The following is a 12,304-nucleotide window of genomic DNA, read 5'->3' as shown; positions in this document are numbered from 1 at the left end:
TCCCCCTGGGTAGAGTGCCATAGCCTCACAGCTCAAAACCACCCTCCAACTCCTGGGCTCAAGCAGTCTCCTGCCTCAGCCTCCCAAGTAGCTGGGACCACAGGCGCCCGCCACAACGGCCGGCCATTTTTTGGTTGCAGCCATCATTGTTGTTTGGTGGGCCCAGGCTGGGGATTTGAACCCACCACCTTAGGTGTACGTGGCTGGCACCTTAGCCGCTTGAGCCACAGGCACCAAGCCGGAAAGCTATAAATTCAATTTTGTACATTTTGAATTTGAGATGGTAGTTAGGAATCCAGATACTTAGGCAATTGAATATCAAAGCTCAGAGGAGAAGTCTAAGCTGGAGAAACATGTTTATAAGCAGCTTATGCTTTATATAGGTGGAAATTGAAGCTTTAGGTATGGTTTTTTGTTTTTTTTTAGACTGTCACTCTGTCACCATGGATAGAGTGCTATGGTCATAGCTCACAACAACCTCAAACTCTTGGGCTCAAGTGATCCTCTTGCATCAGCCTCCCAAACAGCTGGGAATGCAGGTGCTTGCCACCACACCTGCTAGTTTTTCTATTTTTGGTAGAGGGAGTTCTCTACTTGCTCAGGCTCTTCTTGAACTCCTGAGTTCATCTCCCAGAGTGTTGGTATTATAGGCATGAACCACCAGCCCTGAGAAACATTAGATGCGGATGAAAATGCCTAAGTAAACTCTGTATAATAAAAGTCGAGGGCCTGAGTCTTGACCTTCAAAAGAGAAAGAAAATGAAAGAAAGACCCTAAATATAGGAAGAAAACCAAAAGAGTGTTATGAAGGGTAAGTGAGCGTTGAAGGCAGTGACATATAGTTCCAAATATTATTGATAGCTCAAGTAAGAAGAAGACTCAAAACTGTTCATTAATATTAGGTACATGGAGGCCATTGATAAAATTAGTGGGGATTAAAAAGTGGACTGGAATCAAGATTAGATTGGGTTGAAAAGTGACTAAATGAGGAAGCAGAGAGAGAATTTTGCTTTTGTGTAATTAACAAGGAACAATATGGTCTTCTTGGCAAGGAATGTAGCTTAGTCCTTGAATCTGTGTATGTACCACCACCTTTTTGTTTAGTAGTGTCTCATTTAATGGATTGGTAGGATAAAATATCTGTAAAAGTCTGATTTTATTATCTCAAAGTATTATAGTCAGGTACCATCTGGATAGTAGGTTCTCTTTCTGTTCTTCCTACAACTGGGACAATTCCATCCTTCACAGTTCTGTGGTCTATGGGATCATTACAGTCCTCCTGTAAGAGCTTTTCCTTCTGTGCCCCCCCAACCCCCCAGCCAAAGAGTATAGTGGGCTAGAGTGCAGTTGTATCATCATACGTCACTGCAGCCTTGAACTTCTGGGCTGAAGTGATCAATCCTCCAGCCTCAGGCTCCCAAATAGCTGAGACTATAGGCAAATACAGCACACCCACCTAATCTCTTTCTTTTTTTCTTCCTCCCTCCCTCCCTCCCTCCCTTCCTTCCTTCCTTCCTCCCTCTCCCTTCCCTTCCTCCCTCCCTCTTTCTTTCTCCCTCTCCTTCTCTTCTTCTTCTCCATTTCCTCCTGCTCTTCCTCCTCTTCTTTTTCTTTCTTCTCTTCTTCTTCTTCTTCTTTTTTTTTTTTGGTAGAGCCAGTGTCTTGCTCTTGCTCAGGCTGGTCTTGAACTCCTGAGTGAAAGCAGTTTTTCCACTTTGGCATCCTAGAGTGCAAGGATTACAGGTACGAGCCATTGTGCCTAGTGTGGAGTTTTACACACACTGTAGTTCTAATCTAACATTTGGATATACATAATTACTAACTCTGCTGCTAATTTGGCCTTCTCTTCATGTATGAAGTGGGGCTTCAACTTTCTTTGAGGCACAGTCACTGTATTCTACCATAGTTCATTTAACTGGATTTTTGGTCTCTGTTCCAGTGTGCCATGGTATTTTAGTCTATTTTTTTGTTACTATAACAGAGTACCAAACCCTGTGTAATTAATAAAGAAAAGATGTTTGGGGGTTCATGTTTCTGCAGACTGGGAAGTTTAAGAAGCATGTCACTGGCATCTGCTTAGCTTCTGGTGATAGCCTCTTGTTGCTTCCATTCATTGGGGGAAAGATAAGGGTGAGCAGGCTGTGCAAAGAGCTCACATGGAGAAGAAGGAAGAGAGTGAAACTGAGGAAGCCAGACTCTAATTAACAACTCACTCGCTAATGGAGACTAACCCATTCCTATTCTTGACTTTGCTCACTCCCAAGGGAGGGCATTAATCTTTTCTTAAGAAAGTCTTCCTTGTCCCCTTGACCTGCCCACTACCTGGTAGGCTCCACTTCTAAATACTGCCACGTTTGGAATCAAATTTCAATGTAAGTTTTAGTGAAGACAAGCCACATTCAAACTATACCACTTGGTAAGTTGTCTAATACTCCAGTGCCTCTAGAACTGAAACACAGAGTACTGCTCTTTCTAACATTTTTTTCTATCTTCTTGTTTTTTTTTCCCCAATGGGGTATTGTCATTTACTGAAAAGTATCTCAGAGATAAGAAGTGTATCAACAGGGATACAGTGCAAATGTATAGTATGGAACACACAAATATGTGTCAGGTTTCCATGTAAGGAAAGATAATTCTTTTGAATAGTGGAAAAAGCTCTGACACAGGGCTCATTCAATGGTCTGCTTACAGTTATGTCAGTTTTGGTATATGTTTTGTGGGCTTGAACCTCTTGTAGTGGTACTTAATTTCTGTTAGCAAAGCTTCACTTAAACCTGGTGTGAGATCTTCAAGGAGAAACAGTGAGTTACAGTAGAATCTCTGTAAGTTGACCATTCAAAGGAATGTAACAAAATTGTCAAGATAATGGAGGTGCAATGAGGAACCATAAGGAACTAGGTCTACTGTCCTGATATGTACATGCGACACATGTCTGCTCTGTGAAAATTAGGTCAATTTGAGAAGGCAGTCAGTGTAGGCAGCTGGTCAACTATGGAGGGTCTACTGTATTTGAAGTTGCAGAAAAAGTTAATAAAACTGGCATAGTTTTCATTGATACTAGGTGTAATAAAAGGAAGTATACGTTTGTGATTAAGTAGATATAAGGCCTCTTGGAGGTCTATTTTTAATATATCAGGTGACTTTAGGTTAGCACTTTGAAACCTAACATTTTTAAAGTTAAGGTTTTTGAGGTATAATTTATTTACAGTAAAATTTATTGTAATTTATTGCAGTAAAATTTGAAGTATATGCTTATGTTTTGACATACTTATGTTCTACCACCCTAAATACTTGGAATATTTCCTTCACTCTAAAAAAGTTCCCTGTGCCATTTCTAGATAATCCCCTCATTCTACTACAGCTTCTAGCAATTTGATCAGATTTTGCCTTTTTCAGAATGTCATATAAATGAAATCATATCAGAAGTGACAACCTATGGCATATAAGCCAAAACATGTCCATTGTCTGTTTTTGTGAGTTAAGAATGTCTTTTTTGTTTTTTGAAACAGAGTCTCACTCTATTGCCCCAGGCTAGAGTGCCATCGGGTCAGCCTTGCTCATAGCAACCTCAAACTCCTGGGTTCAAGTGATCCTTCTGACTCAGCCTCTGGAGTAGCTAAGACTCCTGACGTACGACACAATGCCCAGCTACTTCTTGTGTTTTCTGTAGAGACAGGATCTCACTCTTGCTGAGGCTGGTTGAGCTCAAGCAATCTTCCTGTCTCTGCCTCCCGAAAGTATTAAGATTATAGGCATGAGCCAATATATTTGGCCAAGAATAGTTTTTACATTTTTAAATGGTTGAATTTTTTTTTTTTTTTTGAGACAGAGCCTCAAGCTATCCCCCTGGGTATAGAGTGCTGCGGCTTCACAGCTCACAGCAACCTCCAACTCCTGCGCTCAAGCAAGTCTCCTGCCTCCGCCTTCCAAGTAGCTGGGACCACAGGCCCCTGCCACAATGCCCAGCTATTTTTTGGTTGGAGCCGTCTTTGTTGTTTGGCGGGTCCGGGCTGGATTCGAACCCACCACCTTAGGTGTATGTGGCTGGTGCCTTAGCCACTTGAGCCACAGGCGCCGAGCTGGTTGAAATGTTTTAAAATGAGAATATTTTATAGTGCTAAAAATGACATTAAATTCACATTTCAGTGTTTATACATACAACTTCACTGGAACATAGCCAGACTCATTAATTTATATATTGTTGAAGCCTGGTTTCTCGTCCATGCTTTTTATAGCTCACTAAAGAAATCTTTGCTTAACTCAAGGTCACAAAGATTTTCTTGAGTGTTTGCTTCTGGAAGTTTTATGGTTTCAGTATAAGCAGCTTTGTTATGTTTTTAGTTTTTGTATAGGTGTCAGGTATAAGAATTGAGGCTTACTTTTTCTTACACATGGATTTTCAAATACTATTTTTTACACATAAATTTTTCATTGCTTAAGAGACTATTCTTTCTTTATTGAATTACTTTGGCATGTGTGCAAAAAAATTAATGATCAATTAAGTATTGGACTATGTCTTTACTCCCCGTGTGTTCCATTAGTATATAACTTTAAAATTTGTCAATACCATGCTGACTTATTTATTATAGTTTTCATAGGAGGTCTTGTGGGGATATGTGTGTATTTTTTATTTTATTTATTTATTTTTAAGACCGAGTTTTTCCCTGTTGCCTTGGGCTATAGTGCTACAACATCAGAGTAGCTCATGGCAATCTCAAACTCCTGGATTCAGACTGTTCTACTGCCTCAGCTTGGTGAGTAGCTGGGACTACAGGCTCCCACCACAACACCCAGCTAATTTTTTCTATTTTAGGGAGACAGTGGGTCTTACTCTTACTAAGGCTGGTCCTGAACTCCTGAGCTCAAGAGATTTCTCCTGCCTGGGCCTCCCAGAGTTACTAGGATTACAGCCATGAGCCACTATGCTCAGTCTCCATTTGCCATGCTCAGCCTCCATTGTAAGTCTTGATATTAGGTAATGTGAGTCACCTTTTTCTTCTCATAAAATATTTTGTCTGGGCTGAGTGCAGTGGCTCAGGCCTGTAATCCTAGCACTATGGGAGGCCGAGGTGGGTGGATCACTTGTGATCAGAAGTTCAAGACCAGCCTAAGCAAAGTAAGACCCCCTTCTCTACTAAAAATAGAAAAATTAGCAAAGCATTGTGGCAGACTCAGGAGGCTGAGACAAGAGGATCACTTGAACCTAAGAGTTTGAGGTTGCTGTGAGCTCTGACACCCTGGGCACTCAACCCAGGGCAACTAAGACTTTGTCTCAAAAAAAAAAAAAAAAGTTGTCTTTTAACAACTAAAATTTACAAAAAGTTGTAAATTTTAGACTTAGTTGGTCAAATTTTATTAAAAATTATTCTGGGATTTTGATTGGTAATGGGGTTGAATCAGTAGATCAGTTTTGAGAGAATACAATTGTTGGGTCTGAAAAATCCTCCCAAATCAACCCCAACAGACGAACTTGAGACACACTCTGATGTAAAAGGCATGAGGTGAAGTTTTATTCAGACCGGCCTGGACTCGCCCGGCATGCAAGCCTAGGACGAGCCCCGAACCCGGGGTGGAGGAAGTTTTTATGGGGTACAGAAAGCAAGAGAGGTAGGGTCGGATATGAGTACACTTTTGATTGGTGGTTGGTGAGATCACTAGTAAAGGAAGGTTTGCATTGCATTGGTGGCTGATGATTTCACTAGTACAGGTGAGGGGGGATTTCTTAACCGGGGCTTGATTAAGTGGCTGGAGGGAAATTACCTGTCAGGGTAATAGAAACTTATTGTTTATTGCAGTAAGGTGACTCAGTTAACAAGGAATTGGGGGCTTATTGCTCTGTTGCCCAAGGTGGCACTATATGGTTGAGCAACTTGGAAAGGAATGAGAAAGGTTGCAGGGTGGGCCCTGCAGATATGGTTGAGCAACTAGGAATGGAATGGGGAGGGCTGTAGGGTGGGCCCTGCAGGCCAGGGGCCTAGGAACAGAACTTATGTGGTGAACAACAAAATGGAGCTGATCTGGTCCTCACACAATCTTAAGTCTTCTCATTGATGAGTATAGTATTTTTCTCTTATTATTTTTATTGCCTTTAATTCTTTTATCAGTGTTTTTTATTTTGCACCAGAAAAAGCCTGTATATATTCTACTAAATTTGTATCTGAGCCTTTCTTTTACTCCTTTTATGGTACTATTGCAGATTGTTTATAAAAACATTGACTTCCATTTGTTCATGGCTAGTGTATAAAAATATGATTGTTTGTTGTATATTGATCTTATATCCTGTGACTTTGCTAAAGTCATGTTTTTTTTTTGGAGATAGAGTCTCTCTATGTCATTCTTGGTAGAATGCCGTGGTTTCACAGCTCACAGCAACCTCAAACTCTTGGGCTTCAGTGATTCTCTTGCCTCAGCCTCCCGAGTAGCTGGGACTACAGGTGCCTGCCACAACACCTGGCTACTTTTTTTTGTTGCAGTTGTTTAGCTGGCCCAGGCTGGGTTCGAACCTGCCACCCTCGATGTATGTGGCTGGTGCCCTAACCACTGTGCTACGGGTGCCAAGCCCATTTATTTGTTATAAGAGTTTTTTGGTAGTTTCTTTGGGATTTTATACATAGATAATTTGCCACCTGAACACAGTTTTCTGTTTACCTTTCTAATCTGTATGCTTTTTATTTTCATTTTGTTTTCTTATCTAATGCAATTGGGTAGAATTTTTAGTTTGATGTCGATTAGAAGTAGTGAGAGAGGATACCTTGCCTTATTACTCACTTTATGGGAAAACATTCAGTTTTTCACCACGCATGATTTTAATGATATGCATTTTTAAGATGCTCTTACCTTGTTAACGAGGTTTCTGTCAATTCCTAATATGCTTAGTATATTACTAAGATATGTTTTTCCCCTTAGTCCATTAATATGGTGGATTATATTGCTTGACTTTAGAATATGGAACCAATCTTGCATTCCCAAGGTAAACATCATCGCTTTGTGATTTATTATCTTTTTGCACATACCTGGATTTGGATTACTAATGTTGTGTTGAGTATTTTTGCATCTGATTATGAGGAGTATTGGTTAGTCTATGATTTTTTTTCTTGCAATATCTTTATATAGTTTTGATATAAGAGTAATGCTGGCCTTATAAGAATAGTTGGGAAATGTTCATTTCTCTTCTATTTTCTAGAAAAGATTATATAGAATTGGTATTATTTCTTTCTTAAATGTTTGGTGGAATTCAGCAATGAAACCATTGAGAACCAGAGTTTATAATTGAATGTTTTTTAAAGTATGAATTAAATTTGATACAGGACTTGTAAGGGTATCATTTTTTTTTTTTTTAAGATGAGGTGTGTTGGCTTGGCACCTGTGGCTCAAGTGGCTAAGGCGCCAGCCACATACCCCTAAGGTGGTGGGTTCGAATCCAGCCTGGGCCTGCCAAACAACAATGACGGCTGCAACCAAAAAATAGCCGGGCGTTGTGGCGAGCGCCTGTGGTCCCAGCTACTTGGGAGGCTGAGGCAGGAGACTTGCTTGAGCACAGGAGTTGGAGGTTGCTGTGAGCTGTGATGCCACGGCACTATACCCAGGGTGACAGCTTGAGGCTCTGTCTCAAAAAAAAAAAAAAAAGATGAGGTGTGTTAGTTTTTCAAAGGAATGGCTTATATCGTATGTAAGTGGTAGAATTTATAGGTATAGAATTGTAGTATTCCTTATGTTCTTTAAAATTTAATTTAGATTAACTGTGAGGTCTGTAGTAATATCAACTCTGTCATTCTTGACGTAGTTAATTTATGTCTTCTCTCTTTTTTTCATTGTGTTTCAAGGTTTGTCAATTTTAATGATCTTTTTAAAGTTTTGTATTTTAAAGTTTAATTAAATTTTTGAATTGACAAAGGTTATATATACTTGTCTTGTACAACATGATGATTTAAAGTATGTGTGCAATGTGGAATGACTCAGTCCAGCTAATTAACGTATGTTTTACCTTACTTATCATTTTGTGGTGAGAAACTTAAAACCTACTCTATTGTGATTTTCAAGCTATAATACATTGTTATTAACTATAGTTACTATATTGTACACTAGATTACTTGAACTTACTCCTATGTAACTGAAATTCTGTATCCTGTGATCAACATTTCTCCCCATCCTCTCACATCCAAACCCTAGTAACCTTCATTCTGTACCTCTGAGTTCAGCTTTTTTCTATTTCACATATAAATGAGATGATATGGTATTTGTTTATCTGTGCTTGGCTTTCTTCCCTTAACTGGAGTGGTATTAGCCTGCCTGGTACTTGGTTGGCCTGAAAGCTGTGGGAGGCCTAAAGTTTTGGTCTGTGGGTGTATCTTTAGTGTACCACAACCTTCAAGTTCTTCTATCAGAGGGCTGGTGTTGCCTCTTGCTTAGGATGGATGGTGGTGTAGCAGTTGTTGTTTCAGTATTTTTGCAATTCTCTTAGCCATACATCTGTGCCATGCTCTTTTTCCCGTCCTAGCAGTACATTACTAGTGCTTATTTTTTTGATGCTAGGCATGTGATAGGAGTAAGGGTGTTCTCTATCATATTTTTTACACTCCCATCTTTGACAGACCCTGTCCCTATGAGCCTTGAGAATGGGGGTTTGTGCAGATTTCTCAGTCTCTCCTCTTGGAAGCAAATCTTGTATTGTTTGGAGTGGCAGTTTCCTCTCTGTCATGGTGAGAAGTCCCTTTGATTTGTATTTGAGTAGGATCTTGGACTTAAGGTGGTTTTTTAGCCTTTTTCCATGGGTAGAGAAAAGTTTTTTTCTCTTCAGCCTTTTGCTAACTGCAATGGATTTTAGTATCTTCTCTATGGATGACAGAATTTACTTTCTTTTTCAGTTTTTAAAAATTTTTGCTTTTTAGGAAAAGAGGTCTGGAGATTATGCCTATGTCCCAGAAGCTACTAGTCACCTGCTTTATACCTGCATACATGCATTTCCAGAACAAAAGGGGAAGACTTTTGTTATTTCTCTTGCTATTTTCATGCCCTGCTCCCATTTTTCCTTATGAGCACCAGTGGAGTACTGTGAAAAAGTCCTTATGAGTGAATATAAATTTCCTTTGAGTCTGGGTCCTTTAAGCTATTTCAAACTGTTATGCTAACCTACTCTTGGATTTTAACAATTTATTTAAATTTTGACTGTTTTCCTATTACTTATCTGTGTAATAGCCACCTCATTCTCTTGAATTCTGCCAAAGGTGCAACTGTGTTATCTTTCTCCTTGGAGAGGCTTGTTACTCTTTGGAATTCAGATTGTTTGCCATATAACCTCAAGTCTCTGATGGGTTCCAGAAAAGTTAAGATTTTATAGATTATTTGGACTTTTGTCATTGATAGAATGGGAGTCACATTATTTACAGTTTTTTAAACATAAAATGAACTAATTATAGTTTTTAAAAATATTAAATTTTCCTTAAAAACAATAGAAAAATTTTATCATTATCTATCTATCTATCTATCTATCTGTCATATTTAAGACTAGTCAAGTGAGGTAGTGAGAAGGAGGGAATGAATAGAACAAAGGATTTGATCTGTAACTAACTGAACCATCAACTGAGATAACTTCAGACCAGTTATCAGTATTTATTTTTAATTGCAGTAAATAATACCCTTTTCTAGGCATTTTTTTCTTATCCTGTTGTTTTATTTTTAAAATAAAACTTGGCATTTTATTTGCACAACTTCATTTGTTAGGCTGCTAATATTTCACTGTGTTTTTATAGCCAACTAATGTCCAGACCGTTGAACAGATTTAAACAATTAGTGAGAGTACTCATCCAACGTTTTACCCTCTGTTTGGATTCTTCCTATCAATCCAATTGAGACTATTTCTCAATAATAGGCTTTGGGTTCACTGTGTAAGTCAAATTAGCTGTCTATACTTCTAAACTTAACTGTAGAAAAACAAAATTTTAAATATTTGACAGCATGTGATTGAAAATATATTGCAAATGAGAGATAGAAATTTTAGAATTATACATCTTGCATATATAATTCAGAGAAATACCTCTATAAACATAGATTGCATTACTTGGTTATTAAATTGATGTGTATACCAGAAGGTAGAACTAGTTGCAACACTTTTATATGATATATCTTTCAAGATGTTAACCTGTCATCAGAAAATTAAATTTTATTCTCATCCTAACTATTTTTTTGGTTATAAAATTGTACTTATAGATTATGATAATTTTTTTAAGAGAACATCAGGAAACCAATTTTTTTCTTATCTGTTTTTTTCTGCAGAAAACTGCATCAGCAGTTTGAAATGTATAAGGAACAGGTAAAGAAGATGGGAGAAGAATCACAACAACAGCAAGAACAGAAGGGTGATGCCCCAACGTGTGGTATATGCCACAAAACAAAGTTTGCTGATGGATGTGGCCATAACTGTTCATATTGCCAAACAAAGTTCTGTGCTCGTTGTGGAGGTCGAGTGTCATTACGCTCAAACAAGGTACAGAAGTAAAAATTACATACGACAATTCTCATATAGTTTAGCTTACTGTGAATAAAGGTAACTGAAATTGATATGCAGAATAACCAAAAAAACTAAACCTTCTATACTGTCTTTATTTTAGATAGAAGTTGTTTAATTTTTTTTTTTTTTTTTTGAAGACCGAGTCTCATTTTGTTGCCCTTGGTAGAGTTCTGTGGCATCACAGCTCATAGCAACCTCCAACTCTTGGGCTTAAGCAATTCTCTTGTCTCAGCCTCCCAAGTAGTTGGGACTACAGGTGCCCGTCACAACGCCAGGCTATTTTTTTGTTGCAGTTGTCATTGTTGTTTGGCAGGCGTGGGCTGGATTTGAACCCGCCAGCTCTGGTGTATGTGGCTGGCGCCCTTACCTGCTGAGCTACAGGCACTTGAGCCTGTTTTAAATATTTTTAATGAATTATTATTCATCATTTCATGTCAGTTAGCTTATGATTTTGTTTAGAATCACAGGATCTTAGACTTTCACTTGGACTCATTTCTTCATTTTAAAGGTAGGAAAACTTAGGTCCAGAAAGAATAGAGTTTATTCTTTTTATTTTTTTTGAGACTGAGTCTCACTCTGTCACCAGGATAGAGTGCTTTGAAGTCATAGCTCACAGCAGCCTAAAACTCCTGGGTTTGAATGATCCTCTTGTCTCAGTCTCTTGAGTAGCTGTAATTACAGGTGCCTTCCATGACTCCTGGCTAATTTTTTCTATTTTTAGTAGAGACAAGGTCTCAGTCTTACTCAGGCTGGTGTGCAACTCTTGAGTTTAAGCAATCCACCTGCCTCAGCCTCTTGGGGTGGTAGGATTACAGATGTGAGCCATCAAGCCTGGCCATGAAGTTCATTCTTAAAGCCACACAACTGATGAATGCCCCAGAGTTTTGATATTGCTTTCTCTATACCACACATACTTTTATAAACTTTGTAGATCTGCTTTTCCTTTGGCACATTTCCTGTTCTTTTTAAAGAGGCTCTTTCCAAGTTTAAGTTTCTTATTTGTGTTTTGTGACTTTTGAAGTTACATTCCCCTATGCTGTTAAAACATTAATGGAACAAGCATTTGACTATGGTATTTAAAAAGGAAATGTTAAGAATTTTGTTTCATGTTTATATGAAATTTCTGTCATTATCCATTCACTTTAGAATATATCCTAATACTACCTAAAGAATGCTTTGTTGAAATTAGCAAAAGCAATATTTAAAAATGTGTGTCTCAGTAAGTTCTTTCAAATTTCAATTTGTCTACTCATCAGTTTTTATCACCTAGTTATATTCATCAGTGTTTATCACCTAGTTATTTTCTTACTTTTTAAATGGAGTTGATATATTTACATACATTATTTAAACATACTTGTGGGAATCAGTTCCTTGGTATGATTTCATTTTCTCATTTTTCCTCGTTTTCCATTATTTTGTTTTGCCGAGACCTAAACCCTTATTTCGTATCTTTCTCCCTGGCTTACCTGATTATTTTTTCTTTTTGAGTAAGGGCATTGGCTAGAAACTACAGTATAATTTTGGATAAAAATGGTAAAAGCACGCATCCTTGTTTTGTTCTTAATCTTAGAGGAAAAGCATTCAATCTTTCACTATTAAGTATAATGTTAACTGTAAGGTTTTCATAGATACTATCTATTTGTAATTTGCTGAGTTCTTATGTTTTTTTAGATCGAGAATAGGGGTTGGATTTTGTCAAATGGCTTTTCTCTGTCTTGAGATTAATTTTGTGTTTTTTCTTTCTTTGTTAATATGGTACAGGACATTGATTAATTTTTGAATGTTAAACCAACTTTG

The 12,304-nt window shown here is 38.0% G+C and overlaps 1 protein-coding gene across 19 annotated transcripts in view; it reads left to right on the top strand.

Annotated features, from left to right (window-relative positions):
• RIMS2 (regulating synaptic membrane exocytosis 2) overlaps window positions 1-12,304 on the top strand; it is a 597,279-nt gene that overhangs the window by 98,081 nt on the left and 486,894 nt on the right. For all 19 annotated transcript variants that reach the window (XM_023517386.1, XM_023517366.1, XM_023517393.1 and 16 more), the window contains one exon: window positions 10,273-10,483. In XM_023517386.1, the coding sequence (XP_023373154.1) occupies window positions 10,273-10,483 (211 nt within the window). The remainder of the gene's footprint in view (window positions 1-10,272; window positions 10,484-12,304) is intronic.

The sequence above is a fragment of the Otolemur garnettii genome, unplaced genomic scaffold (genome assembly GCF_000181295.1).
Source record: "Otolemur garnettii isolate 467f Iridium unplaced genomic scaffold, OtoGar3 scaffold00004, whole genome shotgun sequence".
In the NCBI taxonomy this organism is placed as follows: Eukaryota; Metazoa; Chordata; class Mammalia; order Primates; family Galagidae; genus Otolemur; species Otolemur garnettii.
This window is presented reverse-complemented; position numbering and strand designations above follow the sequence as displayed.